General features: G+C 41.8%; 1 protein-coding gene across 4 annotated transcripts in view; it reads left to right on the plus strand.

The window, feature by feature from the left end:
* Positions 1-4,148: 4,148 nt before the first annotated feature.
* acap3a (ArfGAP with coiled-coil, ankyrin repeat and PH domains 3a) overlaps positions 4,149-22,018 on the plus strand; it is a 94,553-nt gene continuing 76,683 nt past the window's right edge. For all 4 annotated transcript variants that reach the window (XM_031290646.2, XM_031290648.2, XM_031290647.2 and 1 more), the window contains exon 1: positions 4,149-4,407. In XM_031290646.2, the coding sequence (XP_031146506.1) occupies positions 4,361-4,407 (47 nt within the window). In that variant the 5' untranslated portion in view covers positions 4,149-4,360. The remainder of the gene's footprint in view (positions 4,408-22,018) is intronic.

Raw genomic sequence — 22,018 nt, forward strand, 5'->3', positions numbered from 1 at the left:
GTGCTAAGCTAAGCTACGCTAAGCTAAGCTAACCAGCTGCTGATGGTGGCTTTATATTTACTGTACAGAAATAAGAGTGGTTTCAGTCTTCTCATCTAACTATAGAGAAGTCTGCAGAGCTCTTTCAAAAGTATAAACGGTATGGGCGCTTGGGTAGCTCACCTGGTGGAGCGCGCGCCCATGTGTAGGGGTTTGCTCCCCGCAGCGGCCACAGGTTCGACTCCGACCTGTGGCCCTCTGCTGCATGTCATTCCCCATCTAGCTCCCCTTCCATGACTTCAGCTGGCCTATATAATAAAGGCCTAGAGTGGCCAAAAAAAATTATCTTTAAGAAAACAAAAAGTATAAACAGTATCACACAATTACTACAATACTAGAATTATGTCTGTATGTCTGTATACTTCCATCCACTAAGTATATTTAGCACACACACATAATTGCCACTACTGTGAGCGCAGCAGTCCTATTGCAAGATTAAAATGTATTTAAAAAAAAAAGAAAAAAGATTTAAGAATACATTTTGGAGTAAGTCGGTGCTGAAAAGACATATGCATGCATAATACAGAACGTTCCTGCAGCATCTGTACATGCCTCATTGGTAGGGGCTTGTCGAGCCTTGCACCTGCAGTCAGAGGGGATAACGTTACAAGCTGTGTGCTCAGCAGTGCAACTCGCAGCTCTCTCCAGCAGACCAAAGAGGGGGAGCAAAAGTAGGTCACCCTCCCAGAGACCCACACATCTCTCCCAGTGATTCCACGCTGCAGCAGTGCTTGTGTCCGCCATGAGAGGGCCTCCGATGGGAGCACAAATGGGAGTCGACAGCTCCCTTCCACTCACTTTTCCTGCTCAAAGGCAGAAGAGTCTTACCCGCAGGAAACAGAAGCAGCAAGAGGTGAACAGTCCCTTACTGATATGATAGCTCCTCTGGAAATCGTCTTGCTGTCAAGCACCCAATTCCGTTCATCATGTGACTGAAAAATCTGCCCCCAAAAAAAACAAATCCTAAAGGAATAGCACAACATTTTGGAAAATACACTTATGTGCTTTCTTGCTGAAATTTCATTGAGTAAGTTGATACCACACTTATCATATCTGTGCGTTGCAAATAAAGCAACAACTGCAGGGTTGCTTAGCTTAGCATAAAGACTGGAAATGGGGAAACAGCTTTCCTGGCTCTGTCTGAAAGTAACCAAATCTGTAATGCAAGAATTAGTTATTTGTTAGACTTAAAGATGTACTTTAATCAGAAACATTGCAGTAGTGGTTATTAAGTAGTCTATATTGTTAATAGGAATTTGTAGTAAAGAAATGGAGGTAGGGCCTACATTGTATAAAAGTTTGAGAACTTTATAGTGCGGAAGCAAAAACTGTTCCATCCATCCCCGGTCCCCCCTAATGTGTACCATGTTCATCTTCTTAATTAAGTGTATTAGCATGCTAACATTTGCTAATTTGCAAAAAGAAGAAAAGTACAGCTGAGGCTGATGGGAATGTCAGTTTGCAAGTATGCATATATAGCAATAAATCAAAGTACTGGATTTTTAAAGGCCGGATCGGAAGGAACAATGGCGCTCTATGGAAACCTGCTCTGTGAAATCCCAAGCAGGCGCTCTTTCTCCGAGCTTTCCCATTTCCTGTGAATTAATAATAGCCTTGCTGGGGAAATGGATGCACTTAAGATGCCGTCATTTAACAGCAGCGTGGGAAAGAAGATAGACATAGCAACCCTAAGACGTGTTAAAGGTTTCTTTAAAGGGTTTAGAAATCAAGCAATTAGTTTTACCGAGTCAGGTTTATGACATTAAATAGTTTTCACAGCTTGCACAGCAGTAAAACATGACAATCTGACATGGAAAACCATACCATACTGTATCAGAGGTGTGAAAAAGATGAGAGGGATGAATGTGACTGTTGGGAGCGAGCATCTCTGAACCAAAGTGAAGCCATCGTGGGTGTTTGCTTACTCATCGCTTGAGTTAACTAGAGAAAGGACAAAAATATCTTCATCACACTCTGATGAGTAGGCTATGTAGCTGAAAAATGAAGAATCGTTTGGTCTCTTCATTTTTCTTTCTATGTTAAACAGCTATTTATATATATATGTTTGTTTCTGTATTTATGGTTTATTTTATATTAATGTTCAATATGTTTGTTTATGTATGCACCGACCACCAAGACAAATTCCTTGTAACTTGTTACTTGTCAATAAATCCTTTTCCAGTTCTGATGGCGGTTATTATCACAGTAAATGAAGAGACAAAATAATTCTTCATTTTCTTTCGAAAAAAAAAATTAAACATTTAAGTTTCGGTCACTACATGTAAAATACGTAGGCACACTTAAAATGCAAAGAATAACAGAATGAGAGTGAAACTAAGATATGTTTACCTGTAGTGACTGAAACTTAAATGTTTTCTTTTTGCTGTTTTGATAGAAAACAATAAAAAGTGACTATCTCAGGAGGAAATTTCTTTCATATTATGTACCTTTTCACAGATGTAAACATAAACATTCTAAATGGACCCAAGTTGATTTCCTGTTACAGTGTATGTAAATGTCATCAACTGACAAGGGGGCCAGGCTGTTGCCTAGCAATGGAATTCCATTGAAAAGGTCTATATGAGATTATTGCACATGTTGTATTCATTCAAATGAGATGGAACGTGACGTCAGCCTTCTACTCATACTCATGCGGAGATTGCGCCCGTGTTGCATTCAGGTGCTATCGGACACGTTAAGGTTTGTTACTAGTTGTGTGCAAAACAACACTGTGCAGCTGTTAAATGTGGGAATTTGCTATGACCACTGGTGGAATGTATCCAAATACATTTACGCTTATTTAAGTACTGTGCTTAAATACAATCTTGACGTACTTGAAAACATTAATTTTATGCTACTTTATACCACTACATTTTTTCAGGGAAATATTGTGCTTTTTTGCTCCACTACAGTTATTGGACATTAGCCTACTCATAAGGTTAACATTTTACATACAAAACATATCATGAATGTATTCAATATGAGGCAATTTTGTCGAAGTAGTTGAATTAGCCTAACCTCAATCAGCTACAACATTAAAATGCTGCTTGTAATAATAATATATTGTAGGGTATATTATAACACTCTGACTGGGTCTATTCTGCATAATGTGTAGACCTACTTTTACTTCTGATACATATAGTACATTTTGCTGTTAACAGTACTTTTACATATGTAGCCTACAATTTGGAATGTAGGATTTCTACGTGTCACTTGAGTATTTCTTTGTGGCATTAAAAAAAAAATGCTGTCTGCATAAGCCTCCATACTGTATATATAAACCTATAAGCAGCCTTTTAATGTTGTAGCTGGCTGCTGTCGAGCTCATTTGACTGCCTTTATAGACTGTAGGTTTGATTTACTGTTGACAATGCATTGTATTTTATATTCTCATTTTAGGATTTTAAAATCTTAATCTGCAAAGAAACTAGTAACTACAGCTGTTCATAGTGGTAACATTTATTCGAGTACTGTACAATTTTGAAGTTGGCCTACTTGTACTTTACTTAAGTAGTTCAATTTTTTACTACTTATTACTTCTACTCCACTATATTTATTAGCTTTAGTTACTATTCACATTAATAATAGAAAATATAATCAACAAATAAAATAAGATAAAATGCTGCCCAGCAGTTTATAAAGGAATCAAAATTAGCCCCATCCTTTCCAGCTGCAACATTAAAGTGATGTACACATGAATGTATAAATAATTATAATCCAATAATATAACATATTATTGTGAGTATTTTTCTTTAGGTACTTATATACACTTATACGTTTGTCCATTTACGTAAGTAAAACTTTGAGTGCTTGAAAGTATTTCCATTGACATTGCTATACCTAAGTAGGCCTACAATATCTGAGTACGTCTTCCACCACCATGTTCCTCTGAAATGTAGTGTTGTGTAAAAAAAAAAATGAAAGTGTAAAATACTATACAACTACCTCAAACTAAACTTGAGTACAGCACTGGAGTAGATGGTACTTTTTTTTCCCACTAAAAGAAGCTGAATAAATCATGTTATAGCAGGCTGCAAGTCGTACGTCGGACTTGGTCTCGTAGAAATCCGAGTTTAGCAGGAGTACGTGAACGCAGCACAGGCTCCAGTACTGAGTGAGGCAGCTCCGGATCATCAGAGCGGGACTGGAGTGAGTGACTGAACCGCTGCTGCAAGGAGCACGAGACGGCTGAAAGGAACGGGTCGCTGTATCGGATACTCAACATAACTATCTCTCTAACCCTTTACCGTTACTCTTCACCCAGCCAGGACATGACCTCTGTATTCTAACCGCGTTTAAACGTCACTCTCTCCAGCCCAAGATGACGGTGGACTTTGAAGAATGTATTAAAGATTCACCCCGCTTTAGGTAAGAACATGAAACTCACTCACAATGCTAATTTGCCCGTTTGAACTGTTGAACGCCACACTTTTCCACACGAGACTGGTTTTCTGCTAGGCTATTTATTGGGGGGGTTATTCACATTATTTGTCCCTGAATATCAAGTGCCACCTTTTCCTTGCGTCTTTCTCTGTGATGATGTTGCATGTTGGACTTAAGTCTCAGTGGGATTTCAATGTGCCTTGATCCGATAAATGGTGTCTGGATTACAATTACAGTTTTGGAACATCAGTGCGATTTGTGAGTCATTTCACAGCCTCCGTGTCAGTCATTTGTTACAGTAGGCATGAGGATGAGCAACGCAGCCATATGAGTTGTCACATATGGGCTGAGTAGGACATCAAAGTCGTAGGCTATCTGTTGGTCGGATTGTTTCATTGCTTTCCCTCTGCTGCTGCCATCTTTTTTATTTAATTTTTTTTTTTATTTTCATTTATCAGCATCCATTTGACAATTAAGATGGTGTCCAGGAGATCACCCCATCCCCATCAACCCATAGTCCTAATCCAGAATAAATAAAGGTGAAGAATGGATATTTACTGTACCAGTTTCCCTTATGAATGAGCTCCTGCCCAAAGGATGCCCTGGAGCTGCAACTAATGTTTTTTTTCTTTCATTTGCGATTAATCAGTTGATTGTCTGGTCTATAAATGTCATAAAAAAGTGAAACATTCACCCCACAATTTCATATAGCTCAAGGCGATGTATTCAAATGTCCTGTTTTGGTCTGACTTACAGTCTAAAACAACCAAATATTCAGTTTACTTTCACATGAGACAGAGAAAAGCAGCAACGCTCCAATATTTAGAAGCTGGAACTAATGATTATTTGGGATTTTGTGCTTTAAAATGAAAGAGGTAGGCTATATCAGCCCTATAGTTGAAACAGTGTCACTCACTAATGATTGGATCAGAGGAAACTGAAGGTTTCCCCACACAGCCTGCACCAAAGCCCCTGACCTGACCGCCGTTCACCAAAGGTTACATAAATAAGGCAGGAATTTCCTACACCCACATTTAAAGCTGGTCCTCTGCTCCCAATGAGGCAAGAGCCTCTCACAGGGCAAATTTCTAAAAAAAAAACTAAGTTAAAGTACCAATACAACAATGTAAACCTACTCCATTACAAGTTTAAGACCTGCATTCAACATTTCACCTAAATAAAAGTACTGAAAACAGTCAGAATGTTCCATTTATAGTATTAAACATAAACCACAAACACACTTTATTTATATATCACAAGCTAAGAAAACCAGTTGAAAGAGCTGGCGTCATAGTATCTAAAAAATATGTCTGTAGGTCATACATTTATTCATATTTTCAGTCATTTACATTGGCATACAAACTGTTGACTTTCAATGAAGAAGACACCAAAACAAATTGGTATATAATCAAATCAAATCACTTTAAATGTAGCCCACATGTCTCAATTATCTGCTGCTTCTGTGTGTGTAAATAGTTAGTTTTTGATTGATTATCGCTAAAGATTTGGATATTTTTATAGGTGTCTGTGTAATCTTTTTTGTATTATGGGTTCCTGGCAGCTTTAGACCAGTAGAAACCTGTATAGCTGCTGATATAAAAACCACAACCAAAGTACATACGTGAATGTAGACGTACAAAATCCAAAATACATTTTAAGTGTTAGTGTGCAAAAAAATCATAAAGATGTAATAAAAATAAAATACATGTAGAGAAACAGAAATAATTGCCATGTTTACAGTAAAAACAGTTAGGTAGTTAAGTCCAGCGCTTTCCAAACCTAGACGTCGGGCCCCTCCCAAGGGTCACAAGATAAATCTGAGGGGTCATGAGATGATTAGTCTCGCTTTGCCAGACCCTCCTCCAAAGCGCGCTGGAGGAGGGTCTGGCTAGTACACACAGCATTCGGGGATGGGAGGAAAACATGCTCTGGTTTATTGGCATTTCTTTAAACCAGTCACAATCGTCATGGGCGATGCTAGGCACTGGAGAAAAGCCACGGTGCCTCTGCAAAATAGCCTCGGGAAGGAACTTGTTTTGGTGGTACGTGCACGTTTAAAAGTTGTTTTAGTCGTGCAACAGAAAACTCAGATTGGACAGATAGTCTAGCTAGCTGTCTGGATTTACCCTGCAGAGATCTGAGGAGCAGTTAACCATAGTCCTCAGAAATCCACTGGAGTTTAGAACGCCAACACGAAGGAAGCCCAAGGCAACGGATATGAGTGAAATCCGGCAGATTTTCTGGCGGCAACGGAGCAATCCCGAAAGTGGAACGTCAAGGATATAGACTATGAGATGATCATTGGGGAAGGAAAGAATAAAAAAGAAAGTTCTAATACACATATGTGTATTCCTATTTTGGATTCTCCTCTTAACTTTTCTGCTTTTGTGAAATATTGTATACATTTTAGGTAGGTTTACAGATGAAACCACTCTTAGGTAGAACTGCTCATTACACCAACTCACCAATGTGACATCATGGCTTTGAGTAAACATACACGCCACTTTCGTGTTATCTGTACGCATTTTGAGCTATCCGCGTGTATCTCTACGCCGTATACAGCGGACGGGTTACAGACTGATCTCAAGAAGTGGCGTATGTATGACACGCCAATTCGTATGCCATTTTGGCGTGTTATCAAGACGCAGACATAATCGCTTTTCGGAGGGTTGGGTTTAGGAAAACAATAACGGGGTTGGGTTTAGGAAAAGAAGAAAGCGACAGTTGGGTTTAGGAAACGTGACACGCGGGACACGATCCCCCGGTCTCCTGGGTGAAAGTCCTGTGTTTGACACATCCACCACCCCGACCAACCTCCCTATGTGGATTTTTGCCCTTTCATACTACTTGCTACAACGTCAATTGACCCGCAATCGCAAGGTAACATAAGTCAATGAAGGCCAAACGACGTTGATAAACACGCCAAAAAGCGATTATGCGTCTTGATAACACGCCAAAATGGCATACAAATTGGCGTGTCATACATACGCCACTTCATGAGATCGGTCTGAACTCACAGACATCTGAGATGTGACAAGGAGCCCCAACTAGACACTGCTTTATTGGATGAGATCACAAGCCTGGTTTAATCCCTATCATGTCTCGTGTGTAAAATATTAATCTGAAAAGCGACTACTGTCAAGTAAATGTAGTGAAGTCAAAAGTACAATGTTTGCTTCTGCAATGTGGTGGAGTAGAAGTATAAAATAGCATTGAAATAGAGTAAGTAGGGCTGGGCGATATAGAGAAAATCAAATATCATGACATTTTTGACCAAACACCTCAATGTCGATATTGCAACGATATCGTAAGGTTGACAATTGGTGCTTTCACAAAATATCTTCCACATTTAGATTTTAGATAAATAACCATCATAATGTGGATATAATGACTAAGTGGTTAAAGGCAAATAATGGAACAGTTACAACAGTCTGGTAAATTCAGAAAATGACATCACTTTACTGTAATGCAGCCTTTAAAACCAGGAAAAGACTAAACTTACCATGTACCGATAATACAATTTTTCAAAAATCTAAGACGATATCTAGTCTCATATCACGATATCGATATAATATTGAAATATTGCCCAGCCCTAAGAGTAAGTACCCAAAAATGATACAGTATTTGAGTAAATCTACTTCCCAACACTGCACTTGTGTGTGTGTGTGTGCGTGTGCGTGTGCGTGTGCGCGCGCTCCTGGAGATCAAATCTCTGCTCCCAAATAAATCAAAGACTTCCAGACTTGGCAGCAGCACCTTGATGACGGCCATCTGGGCCCGGAGAAAGAAACCTCTCAGGAAGCGCTGAGTGAAGGGTATTTGCACTAGCCTTCTCCTTTCTTGTTTCATATGCTAAGCAGCGAGGCTCCAAACTGCATGTTAAAGAGTCACCTACCTCATTATTTACGGCTCGAGACGCCTCACTGTTTCTTTTTTCTCTCCGCGAACGGGTCGATAAAGTCTATCTCTTATCTGACTGGAGCTGTGCATGTGGAAAAAAAAAAAATATGCCTCCTCCTCCTCATATGTACTGTACAGATCATTCTCACTGGCTTGCAGTGGCGTTTGTTATAACTGTGGTAAGTAAGTTACTTAAGTACTGTACTTGAGTACAAATGTGAGGTACTTGTACTTTACTTGAGTCTTTTCTTTGCATTCCCCTTTCTGCTTCTACTCCGCTACATTTCAGAGAGAAATATTGTACTTTTTAATCCACTACATTCATCAGAAAGCTTTAGCTTGTAGTTACTTTACAAATTAAGATTATAATTTGCACACAATATTATATATTATAAAATACGACGCTTTATCATAAAATAAACTGCCCAACAATATAACAGCCTACAAGTCCAGCTGAAATGATTAGACCATTAAACGCTTAGCTGATTGACAGAACAGTTTGGATCGTTTCCAGTTTCTAAAATGGGAGGGTTTTTCTGCATTTGTTTTTTACTTTTAGTGCTTTAAGTACATTTTCCTGATGATACTTGCATACTTTTACTCATGTATCATTTCCAATGCAGGGCCTTTACTTGTAGCAGAGTATTTTTTTTTTTACAGTGTGGTATTAGTTAATTTCTTAAGTAAAGGGTTTGAATACTGCTTCCACCGCTGCTGGCTTGAGTGATGCTCCTTTATGCTCCATGTTCAGTGTATTGTGCACTTTTCCTCCAGAGTCTTTTAATCTGTGGCCCAGGATGTTTAAATGACTAGAAGAGACGCTGTAAGTGAGAAAGTAAACGCGTGTTCTTGTAGCCACTGAAGCCTGTAACTGTGTTTTTCAGAGAGCATTCAAATAGTTTCCTTTGTGGAGCTAAAAGCAGCGCTATGTTGTGTTACGTAACAACCCTGGAGGTGGATGACTGTAAGGAAGCAGCAGGCCCAGAGTACAGGGAAATCGAGGCGTTTTCACTGTGAGGATTGGCATGACACACTGCTTCTCACACGTGTAAAATCATACAGGAAATCACTGATTTTACAATTATCTCTCACGTGTCCCGGCCTTCTCTACTTTTTTGTGCTCAAGCTTGAATTATTCAGCAATTGATCACCAAGTATTCTGACCAAAACGGAGAACAGAAAGCTAGTAATGAGGTTATCCTCTCCTTCAAATGTGCAGTTCAAGCACTTCCCAGCAACAACAACACGATGAATAATGGGCCCGAAGATCTCTTGAACAAACTGTATGTATTCTGTGTTTAGTCTCTATGGATACTCGGACTCGCACAGATGTGAGATTGCAACCAGTGATGCTCCACATCTGTTTTTAAGAAAGTGGTCTGTGATTGTTACACGGCCGCAGGAACTTGCGGTGCTTGTGTTTGCTCCGGCACAACAGTGGCAGCACGCGACGTTTGAGCTGTTTTCTCTCCACCGACATGTTAATTTGAGGTCGCACCAGTGTACTGCTGGAGGATAAATATGAGGCACAGCAACCAGTATCTCCTGTCGTAGTTCATATTAGGGCTGCTTGATTATGGAAAAAAGTTGGCGCCCGAAATTACGATTATTTACACGATTACTCACTGACTTTTGGAAAGATGTTGCATTTATTGAAGTTAAAAACTGTGAAGCAGTTCAACAAATCAACAGTGAAAACACTTTGAACTGTGAAAAGTTCACGTGCTACTTTTCCCGGTTGAACTTTAAAAAAAGATTACTTTTTGGGCATTTTAAGCCTTTATTTGTATAGGACAGCTGAAGACATGAAAGGGGAGAGAGAGAGGGAACGACATGCAGCAAAGGGCCACAGGTCGGAGTCGAACCCGCGGCCGCTGCGTCGAGGATCACACCCCTATATGTGGGAGCGCGCTGTCCAAGGTGAGCTACCCAGGTGCCCCCCCCCCCCACCCCAGCCCAGTTGAACTTTGTGAATTCCCCTTCGGAATGCGAGACAAAATAAGAGTTTACTTGCAAAACGTAATGTGCAAAATAATCTCGATTGCATTGTTTTTGTGATTGTTAGGAGCAGAAATCAAAATTCAATGAATTGCACATCCCTAGAATGTTTTGTGATGACGTCCGCTGAAGCACCATAAATGAACCTCGAGTATTTCTGCGGAACTTGAGAGGACATTTCGTTAACGCCCTTTTTGCTCTTTTCCTCTTTTATCGACACTTTCGTCTCTTTTTTTCAATGTTTTTGGTTCACACCACTAACACCAACTTATTACCAGGGTTACACACATTTTTTGGAATTCATGGTCAATAAACCTCATTTATAGGAAATTATACCTAATACCGAAATTAGGAATTATTTAGACTCCTATTAAAGGAAGGATAATTACAGAAGGGTTTATGTCAATGTTCAGTCTGGTTTTTAAACATTGTTTTTTTTTCAAATGCAAATTGTTTTTTAAAACACCCAAAATTCAATGGAAGTAGAGGTCCTATCTTTTGTTGTACTTGCGAAGCACGATGTATGGAATCATCCATGTAATTTTTGGGTAATTAAAATTAGGTAGTTAAAAAGAAACCCATATTTCTGATATAGACATTTTTTTAAAACGGGTCAAATTTGCCCCGAAGACAACACAAGGGTTAAGCGTCTTCCTTGCTGGTCCGTCCATGTGTCAGAACAGAATATAACTATTGTCCAGAGATCTTCTTGGTTCCGCTGAGAGACTCTTTTCTCTGTGTATGAATGGCCCGGGGCAGACAGCCCAGATGATCCTTCCTCCCTTTCCATGTGAACAGCTGAGTGGGGTGGGGGGTGGGGGGATTGGTTGAGGACTGAGGCGAGGCCGTCTTCGCGGTGATGGTGTTTGTCATCGAGTCACAGAGCAGAGAGCCCCGACAGACTGGAATCCAAGGCCAGTGACCTGTGGCGCTCACTGCTCCAGCGTCTCCAGCGTCTCCAGCGTCCGTGAGAGAATGACTGGATGGATGGATTTGTGACACAAAGTCATATGACAGGGTGAGGGGGGGGGGTGTATGTTAAATTCCCGGAGATGCCTGGTATGAAGGAATGCAGAGCATCTGTCTCGCTTTTGTAAGAGATGAACTAACTATGCATGTTTAGTGGGGATTTAAGTAAAAAAAAAAGAAGAAATGAAGTTAAGTTCTGCAGTCATTAAATACTGTGTGTACAGCAAAAACACATGCAGAGTAAAACGTTAAAGTTTGGTAATATGGCTGAAAATACTACCACATTATCAAAATGTGTTTTAGATTATATTAGATTCAACTTTATTGTTTTACTTTATCACACAAAGTACAGGTACTGAGACAACAAAAGTTTTTCTGATATTGATACAGTAGAATATAGTAAATGCATGCAACATCATGTATATGGTGATATTGACATAAAGTGCATGGAACTGGAATCCACTTTTATGTATTACATCTGAAAAAAAAGCTTCACAAGTATAAAACCAAAGATTGTTTTTAGGCTAATTAGAGTTTGTATAACTGAAACAACCAGATAATTGATTAAAAAAAAATGTCAGTGATATTCCAAGCAAAAGATGCCAAACGTGATCTGGTTCCAGCTTCTAAAATTGGGAATATTTTCTGCTTTTAATATCATTGTTAACCGAATATCTATGGGTTTTGGACGCTCTATGGTGTTTTTTAGCCCTCAACGTCTCCTTCCAGGCAGTGCTGCGACCGTTGACTTCAAGGCACCTAACCCTAACCTTAACCCTAACCCTAACCTTAACCCTAATCGACTTCAGTGCAGCGCTGCGACCGTTGACTGTTGACCGTTTTAATCCCCCAACATCTCCTTCCAGGCAACGCTGCCTGGAAGAAGACGTTGGGGGCTTAAAACACCGATAAACATTTTGGACTGTTGATCTTTGAAATTTTGCTGTTTTTAAAAAAAAAAAAAAAAAAAAAAAAAAAATCATTTACATTATATAGACAAAACGGTTAATCGAGTAGTCGAGAAAATAATCTGCAGATTAATCGATTTTGAAATGTGTCGTTAGACGCAACCCTAAAAGCAATACCACGTTATTGATGATTCCGCCGAACGTCAATAGATTATAACACTATAGTTGCAACTAAAGATTTTTTTTACTATCGATTGAACCGCTGGTTACTTTCTCGATTAACCGTTTGGCCTATAAAATGTGAGGAAATAGTAAAAAAACTAAACCCTTAAATGATTAATTGATTGTCAGAAGTAGAGATGCAGACTAATGTTCTGTTCATGGACCAAGGTCTAAAAGCTCTGAAAAATGACCTTGGAATCAGTTATGTAAAGAACAGATTTATGTAAAACAAGAACACTATACCTTCATATTATCATAAATATGATTCCACCGAAAGTCACACTGACATCGCTCAGCTCGTTTAGTTGTGTTATTGTCATCCAACTGCTTTTGAGTTGCATCTGAGCTCCCCTTTGCGTACTGTGCACTGGTGAGTGAACTGGAAAGTATCCGAATCATTCTGCCTTTGGATTCTTTTTCATATTTTCATGTTTCCTTCTCCGTGGGAAAGGAATTCATAGCGAAATAACATTATAGCTTCATGAATCAATATTGAAATACACGTTTACTGAAAGGAACTTATTACGAAGGAGGATCCCTGATTTCATATTGGAGTCTTTTCCGGCTCGGGTATGAAGAATTACACACATCTACCATGTGTGTTAAATTCATAACGGTACCAAGAACATCTGAACTGAACCCTTCAATGCTCGGAGTCGTGTTGAATTCCAAGCATCTGGTTCATCTCGGTTCATCAGTGTGACTTTTGGGAGGTTGGAGGATGTTTCTGGAAGATCTGCATTTCCAGCTGCATGGAGCTGCAAGGGGTTTTCTACTGACTGCGAGCCGAAGCCTTGTTGCTTCTGCTCTATTTCAGACTGACCTCCTTCCATCTTGAATCTGTGTCAGTGGCCCTTCTGTTCAGCCAAGAGTGCTCCTCTCCCAACAACACTGTGACTTTGGCCAGTTAAGGGTGGGGTTGGGTGGGGGGGTATCCAGCTGCTCTCCGTCACATCGTCCATCTCCTCATGCAGCTGATATCTTAATCATTCATAGACAAGTGTTCTGTTGCATATTTAAGGTACTTAGTCATAAATCCTGTGTCCGGTTTGGCTTTAACTTTATGACCTCTGCTTGCGATTTCCGCATTAGACGCATTGAACTCTGCTACCATCTCCCCCCACCCTTGCGAGTTTATTCTGCTGTTTTAATTTTTCATCTGCGCACTTGATTTAATGAGTGAGAAAAGCTCAGTGGCGCTGGCCCGTGGCATTTCCACCATCTTGTTAAGAGCGTCAGTGAGCTTGATGCCCTGGAGCCGTGGATGAGGCGGAGCCCCCCCCATTCCTATGAGAGTTGCTCAGGGGCAAATGAAGCCTTCATGGAGCCAAAAAATACCTGGACTCTGAGCTGCTTCCTCACTGTGCGGCCTATAGAGCAGGCGCACTACAGACCTCTGCCGGCCGAGCCGGCTGCGTCCGGTTTAGTGCGGCTCTTCTAGAATTTTCAAATGTTATCGGACGGAATGGATCCAATTCTAAAAGTGAAACGGGTCATTTTGCGGGGGTTGTGACGCTCAAAAAAATGTATCCACTGATTTACAGACGTCTCTTTCAGCAATGAAAAGTTTTTGGGCCAGAGGGCATCAAGTGATGTTGCAATTCCACCGTTTTGCCGCTATGTTAAATTTGCTATTATAAAGCCTGGCGCACATCCCTGTGGGGCCTGCCTGGAGCTAACAACTCCAGGTAATGAAAGTGGCTGGGATTAAAGCAGCAGTGTGTAGTGTGATGGCCGTGCTTCTTTAATCAGGGATTGGCCCACATTCCCCTGCTCCATCTCTCCGTATGGTTAGGTGTCACACCTGGAGGATTAACGTCCTTTGGTGTCATCCTGATGCGAAGGACTGCAAACAGATCTAATGATACACAGGGCAATACGATTTCCTCATCACAGCGTTGTCACAGATAGGTTAGACCTCAGGAGATAAAGACAGCTTTTGCATTTGCAGTGCAGGGAGGCATGTTTCTCTTGCTTGGCGTGTAATAAGATAGCAGGCCTGGCAGAAGTGGATTCTAATGACAAAGCGTGCCACTGGGTTTGGGCGTTGTCTGTGCGCAGTCTAACACGTTTCTTTTGTACAAACGAAGCAGTTCTTGTAGGATTTGAGCAGTAAATTTGGACCCTAAAATCCATCAAGATCACCATGCAAGTTTAATATTATTACATTGATTTTCTCATGCTTGCTGTCAGCGCCTCCAGAGTTGGCTCATTGGTCCAGGTGTTTATTCAGGCTCGTGGCTAGTTCATAAGACGAGTTGTCTCACCACAAAACCTCCACACAAAAAAGCCAGCCGTCATAGAGAGGAGGGAGACGCAATATCATTAAAATATGGGGATAAAGGTGCACATTTTCAGACAGTTTCTTCTAGAAGAAATTCATAGTGTTGCACTCGTTTGTTCACATGAAATGTGACAGAAATAGTTGTGTGTAGGATAAAAAGAGAGATAGGGATAGTTGTAGACATGGCAAAACCCATGAGGTCAGGGAACATTTTAATTATTTGATACAGTAAGGTATTATGCTGTCTATTTATAGCTTCTATATCCAGGAAGTGAATTGATGATTTGTGTAAATGCAGATTAATCCCTGGTGAAATGCTTTGAGATGCAGAGATGATGTCATCCCTGAGTCTTTTGTACCGAAAGGATCGCCACATGAGCCCTGGCTGTCCCTCTCATTTCATTTAGATGAATAGCAAGACGTTTCACACACTGCTCACACAAAGAGCTACGGAAAGCAGGGTGCTGCATGCTGAACGCTGCTAATCTGCTTCTGTCGGACATCCTGAGCGGTGACAAAGACCTCCATCAGTCAGCGCGCAACCGGCAAGAGTGTGAACAGTTTATTAAGTGTGATGAAATCTAATAGCCAATAGCTCAATTCCTCTCATCTTCTCTTTCTAATCAGCCATCCGGTGTTGCGCATGCTGTGGCCCAGACATTGAATCAGCACTATGGCAACATCCTGAGCCCTAAATGACGGATGAGTTGTAGTCAATATGCATTAGTATTCCTATCACACAAACCATGGTGAATGAGACCAGCAATGACTAATGCGAGGCAGGGGAGTTAGAAAACAAGAGCTGGGCCAGTGAGTGCAGTATCACACACACACACACACACACTGGAACACACTGAGCAGATTTTTAACGCTGATAATCCAAGCCTTTTGGTCTTACTTCACAGTGCGGGTGAACAAAATCGCTCACAACTCGGCATTTGTTTTCCCGAGCAGATTGGATTATGGTAATGGAGACCGAACATCTGATCTCAATTCTGTATGGTGGTAGATATCAGATGTCTCATACTGTTTGGAGGAGAAAATTCCACTTTCCACACATATAAGAGAAGGGCTCCAGTTTGCCCCAGAGTCAGGCCTGATCATGTGTTTTGTCAAAGGCAGAAACATCTAGAAACATGAGAGAAATGTGTGTATCAGAGCATAGCTAACAACAGGTTACAGGAATCCTCACATTTCGATTAGTATCATTTGTGCACCTTTTACCCTTTCTGACCCTGAACGGAGGGAGTTAAGCCTCAGCTGCAATGTGACTGCAAGCTGGGCTGCCGTGATGTGGGATGGGCTATGATTCTGAGTTAATATAAATACTCCCACTAATGTTCCTGGTGGATTATCCATACTGTAAAGTGGAGCCGTCAGATGTACTGCGTGAAGGGCTCGCCTAATATGGCAGGACAGCAGTGCAGTTGTTCTCTTCCTCTTTACTCTAATAAACGTGTTGTTGCTTTCCCATCACGAATATTATGAAATACGCTAATTTGCTCTCCGGTGGAGAGTTGGATAACAAGATTGACCCACTCCGAAGTACAGATTCACAGAGCCGCTAGCATGACTGTCTTCTTCTATTTTGTCATACGTTCAACATTTTTGGGAAATATGCTTTCCTGCAGAGAGTAAGATGAGAAGATTGATACCACACTCATGTCTGTACGATAAATATGAAGCCACAGTCCACAGCTGGTTAGCTTAGCTTAGCATAAAGACTGAAAACAGGGGGGGAAACCGCCCAAAGGTGACAAAAACACCAACCGGCACCTCTAAAGCTTAATAATTAACATGTTGTATCTGGTTTATTTAAGTCGTATAAAAAAACAAACGAATCGCTCTTCCACGCAGCTTGTTTGTTGGACTATTTTTGGCCGGACACAATAACTTCCTGGAGTCTCAGAGCCGAGAAATAGTCCGGCACATAACAGATAACCGTCATATTAACACTTGAGTTTTTGTACAAATGAAATGAACAAGTTATAATGAGCAGTTTAGTGAGCTTTTTGATGTGATTGTTGGTGGGTTTGTGTAGCCATTGGACAGAGCCAGGCTAGCTGTTTTCAGTATTTATGCTAAGCTAACCGGCAGATGGCTGTAAGCTGTACTGTGTACTAGACCTTGAAGCAAATTTTAGAAGCTGTGCGATTGCATACAAAGTCAATGGAAAGACTCGATTTAGATGCAAAGGTCTTTATGCATCTGCTTCGTAATACGTACAGATAAACAGCTGCGGTTTCTGGTGAGTTTTTATGTCAGTCAGAGGCTGAGCAGAACACAAAAAGTTGACAGCTTACGCCTATACATTTGGCTGTTTTGGTGAAATCAACACAAACCGCACAAACACATTTAACAGGCAGACATGAGGCAGACATGAGAGTGGTATCAGTGTTCTCATGTAACTCTCCGCCAGAAAGCGAATAAGCATATTTCCAAAAACTGTTTAACTTCAACTTCTCTGAGAGCCAGGATTGTTTAACGTGTCCTCGCTCACGAGCGCATGACCTAGAAACAAACATAACAGACGTTCAAAGCTTTAAAAATCCGATTAATCTGTATAAGGTTTTCTCATTAGGGGTGCAGCGTGTTCAGCCTGGACTGTATTTCACCGACCACGTTTTACATTCGAGATAGAACACTAATTGGAAAATATACAATTTAATATACAATTCCTCAGCTCCTGGCGTCTGTAACTCGTGGCCCATCTCTCAGCTGTGTTTTTCAGTGCTGTCGGAGATTGGCCCTCCAGACAAAGGCAGCATGTGAGGTGAAGTGTCCTCTAAGTGAGACGGCGGCTGGGCTCGGCTCTTTGGTCGCGGCTGTGCGTCATTCGTCAGCAGACTCACACAGACACCAATGACCTGTACTCGGTCTTACCACTACACTCTTGATAAATAAGATAGGCCTAACACATAGTTGATTCTGTGTTTCACAGGAGAAATAGAAAGAAAAAAAAAAAAGAAGAAGTTATGACTAACAGATTTAACTGTTTGGTGTCACGTCTGTGAAACGTCTCCCCTGATGACCAGGCTGCTTGCTTGGAAAGCCTGGGTCTCGAGAGGGGAAAGTGGCTGGGTAGTTTCCAGGTGTATCAACATTGGCCCATGCTATACACGTTTATCACCCCATGGGTCGGGAAATGGGATAAAAGTGGCAGTTTCAACCATACATCTGTGTGTTTGTCATCACTTGGGGAATATAAAAACGACTGTGCGTCCAACACAAATACTGGAAGTGAAGAGGAGATAAAGGGAGAAATCATTGGGCTCCACAAGCACCAACGGCTCCGTCTCTGCTCCGTTTTGAAATGCTGAATCACACGTGTACAAAGCATCTGTTTTTGATTTGTTCCATCCCTCTCACTCGCAGCCTCATACTCTCCCCTTTTCTTCCCCTTCTTCCGTCCTCCCTGCCTTCCTCTGTGTGCGGGGGCAGACTTCTGCTCGTGGCTGGGCCAGAACCCGGGTCTAGGGACAGGCCAGGAAATGCGTCAGTCCGCTCCAATATTAAAAGCAGGTTCAGAATAAAGGGCAAAACCCAGGGGAGACGATGTGTGCGAGGAGGTTCGCTGACTCTCCCTGTTATCACACCCAGACCTGAGTCACAACATGAATCCCCTCTAGCACCCTTAAACAACTTCCAGCATTAATAAAAACCAAATGACAGCTCACTGCTGCGCACGAGAAGATGATTTACTTAGATATTTCTTTATTCTAACAATTTAAAAAAAAATGTTTACAGGTTTTTAATTAAGCCTGGTAGCCTGGGAAAACCTTGACGAACTTCCGGCAAATTTGAGATTTGCTCTGCAAGTCAGTCTGGCCAAGAGTATATTCAAGCCCATTTCCAATTTTTCCAAATCGAGGCACCAGTCACTACCGTTGAGGCGGGCTTTACACGATGACGATAGCGCAGCGACGGCGAGCAGCTTCTTGTTTACATTCAACATGGCGGCCACCGAAGCGCAGCAACCCGTTGATGCCGCTGTCGCTGCTACGTCACCCGGATCGTTGGTCTGATTGGTTGAAGGACTATCCAATTGCGCCCAGAGGCATTTGAGCGGCGTTACAACTGAGAAGGGCCTGGTGTCAACCAGGCTAAATTAGTGGAGGAAATGTGAGGATTTTCAGGTTTTCTGTTTTGTATGAATGCAAATTGAGTACTTTTGGTTAGAGCCGCATCAAATAGTCAAAGAATAGGATATAAAATGGATATATTGCCCAGCCCTAGACTTCAGATTGGCACCTTTTTAGAGTGATGCTTTCAATGTCTGCAGACTCTTGGATTGTGGGACTCAAACTTGTGAGCTCTACTTTTCTCTAGTTTATTGCTATATATATTTAACAAAAATTTGAAATAGAGCTGAAATGATTAGTCGATTAATCAGTTAGTCAATCTACAGAAAATTAGTCGTCAACTAATTTGATAATTGAATAAATGTTTGAGTCACTGGACCTTTTTCACAGCAGACATTTTGACTTGTCATAGTAGGAAAAGCACAGCTGAAATTGATAACCTTAAAGATGGCTCAATTCCATCAAGTGTCCCAGTAAGCTATTTCAGTGAGTCAGCATGAACAACACCAGGGCCTCTCCTAAGTGGAATGCAGCCATCACTAATGGTTTTTAATACACCTATGCTTTTCCTACTATGACATGTCAACATGTCTGCTGTGAAAAAGGTCTATTCTCAAACAAAAATGCCAGCTGGCACAATTTCATCATTATTCATTACTTACCCAATTTTAAAGACAAAACCTTCTAATCGATTAATTAAAAAGAAATCAACAGATTAATTGATAATGAAAATACCGGTTCGTTGCAGCTTCAATGTGGATCATATTCTTTGGTCCTTGTCTGCATTTTCTAAACACATCAGATGATTTCTCATTGTTTTCTCACAGTTGTTGATGCTTTTTGTTGCGATTCTCCCCGGGGAGTGTGGTTTTGGGCGAGTGGACCAATGAGCCGTGACTTGACTTCATTTTTTCTTCACAAAACTGTATAAATCTGCTCTTTTCTCTTCTCACTCTTGAGTCTGGCAGAACTGCTGTAGCTGTAGTTCTCCAGAGAGTCATTTTTCAGTGCCATGTTTCAGCGTTGTTAACTGACGGCAGGCAGCCATCCCATGCTTCACTTCTCTGCGCTCTCTGCCATTGTGTTTTGCACATCAAGTGTCACAGAATTGCTGTGTTTTCTTACCTTCTATCCGCATTTAAAGGTCCCAATCCCAGGTTGGGCAACAAAAACTTCTAGCTTTGGTGTCCCTGTTTTCCCAATATCCTCCCTGGCTTTGTCACCTTGTTGTGCTTCCTCGCTGATAGTGTCGAGGTCCGGTTAGCTCTCTGCTTGTTGACACAGGAGTCACATGAACATTCAAGTCCATGACCTGATGGGAAGGGGTCGCAGGTCAATGGAAGAGAGCCAGAGAGTGACGTCGGGGGCGTGTTGCTGACTTCAGACCACAGGAAACACCTGGGGGAAACCCAGAAGGAAGTGACACCTCTCCCGTTATCTCTCAGTCAGCTGAACTGACACGCCAACGTTCACGTGATGGACGAACAAGCACCAGCTCCACATGCTAACCTAAACCATGACATCGGCTGTTTGGGCTGCGTCTCCCAAGTTACATTTTTGGATCAAATGTAAAACAGCGCTTGAAGTCTTCATGTTTCGAGCCTGTTCAGAGTGAAAGGGATATCGGCATTATTCATGTGGAAGCTGTTCTTGTGAGCAGTTTCTGCAAGCAACCGTCTCTCAAGCTTTCAGACAGGAAAGAGCCGAATGCTTCACACGTCTGGTATGCCTTTCTAGTGCAAGCCAAGCTGCATGTTTAGCCCACAAAAATGCCGGGAAGACTCCCAGCTCAGCCCCACCGCATCACGCCTGTGTAGGGATTTTCACAGAGGGAATTCAGCTATTTCACCAAAATGTCAGGGTGTTACACTGTAGGATTGGCTTACTGTGAGCGGCGCTCTATTCTATTCGCCGGTTTTAACCCTGGCAGCCTGGTATGCTGCCCAGAAAAAGGCCGCGAGGAGCTTCACGTCTGTAGGCTTTATTGTCTTCCTCTCTTCAATGGAACATTGTCCAGGCCGGTTCTCACAGCCCAGGCCTCTTCTGGATCCTCTGTGTGTGTGTGTGTGTGTGTGTGTTCTCTCTCTCTCTCTTACGTCCCGAATATCTTCATTGACATTTTTGTGCGTTGCCGTCATCTCGGACCACCCTGAGTTAATATAAACCTGCGCCGCCAGCCAAGACCTCTCATATCCTGACCTTTCTCCAGCCTTTTCTCCCGTTTATCCCCACCGATCAGCAGCGTCCCTCTCCCCACCCAGCTCTCACAATGCTGTTGTGACGTTGAACACATCCTCTCGCATCCTATGTAATAATAAACACACGAGTGGAGACTGTCTATTTGAGTCTGTTTCCCTTGTGATGGTGCACAGGAAGCTCTCGCAGACCACACTCATTCAGTTCTTAGCGGAGGAGTGGTGTAAACGCTACTATTGTCGGGGTGGAAGGGTTAATCTATGTCCCATTTCCTCTACATGACCGTCTTTGTTGGCTCTCTGTCTGAAGTGCTATTTCCCCATGGGCTATAGTGGCCTAATTGCCCCCCCCCCCCCCTCCCCCTTCACCATAGCTGATGGGGGATGGATGGAGTTGGCATTGCATTATGCATGGCGACTATCCAGCCGATGTCAAAGACTTTCTCCCTGCTGTGTTCCTGCAGTGATAAGACTTTCAAACCTGAGGTCCTCTCAGGCCGGATCGCTTCAAAGTTCAAACCGAAAACAAGAAATGATCTGCAACTTGTAAAAGACCTTCACAAGGAGTATAGGTTAGTTGAATTAGTTTTTTTTTTTTTTTATTGGCATCATTAGCATAAGCAAAGTTGCTATATCCCAGTAACTGTTGGATGCACAACATTCATGTTCTCCGGCGGATGAATCCTACTGACTTCCTCCTGATCCCCTGACTTTTCATCTAGCACCACTATGAGGTTGACATTTTTGGTTTTTAGTCAAATGTCTCGACAACTTCACCATGACATGGTCCCCAGAGGATGGTAAATGGACTGCATTCATATCGTGCTTTTTCTAGTCCACAGACCACTCAAAAAGCGCTTTACAACACACGCCGACATTCACCAATTTTCACACGAACACATTCATACACTGATGGCAGAGGCTGCCATGCAAGGTGACAACCTACTCATCAGGAGTTAGCTTCGGGATTCAGGGCCCTATTTTAACGATCTAAGCGCACAGCGCGAAGCGCATGGCACAGGTGCGTTTAGGGCGTGT

The sequence above is a fragment of the Sander lucioperca genome, chromosome 12 (assembly GCF_008315115.2).
Source record: "Sander lucioperca isolate FBNREF2018 chromosome 12, SLUC_FBN_1.2, whole genome shotgun sequence".
Lineage (NCBI taxonomy): Eukaryota > Metazoa > Chordata > Actinopteri > Perciformes > Percidae > Sander > Sander lucioperca.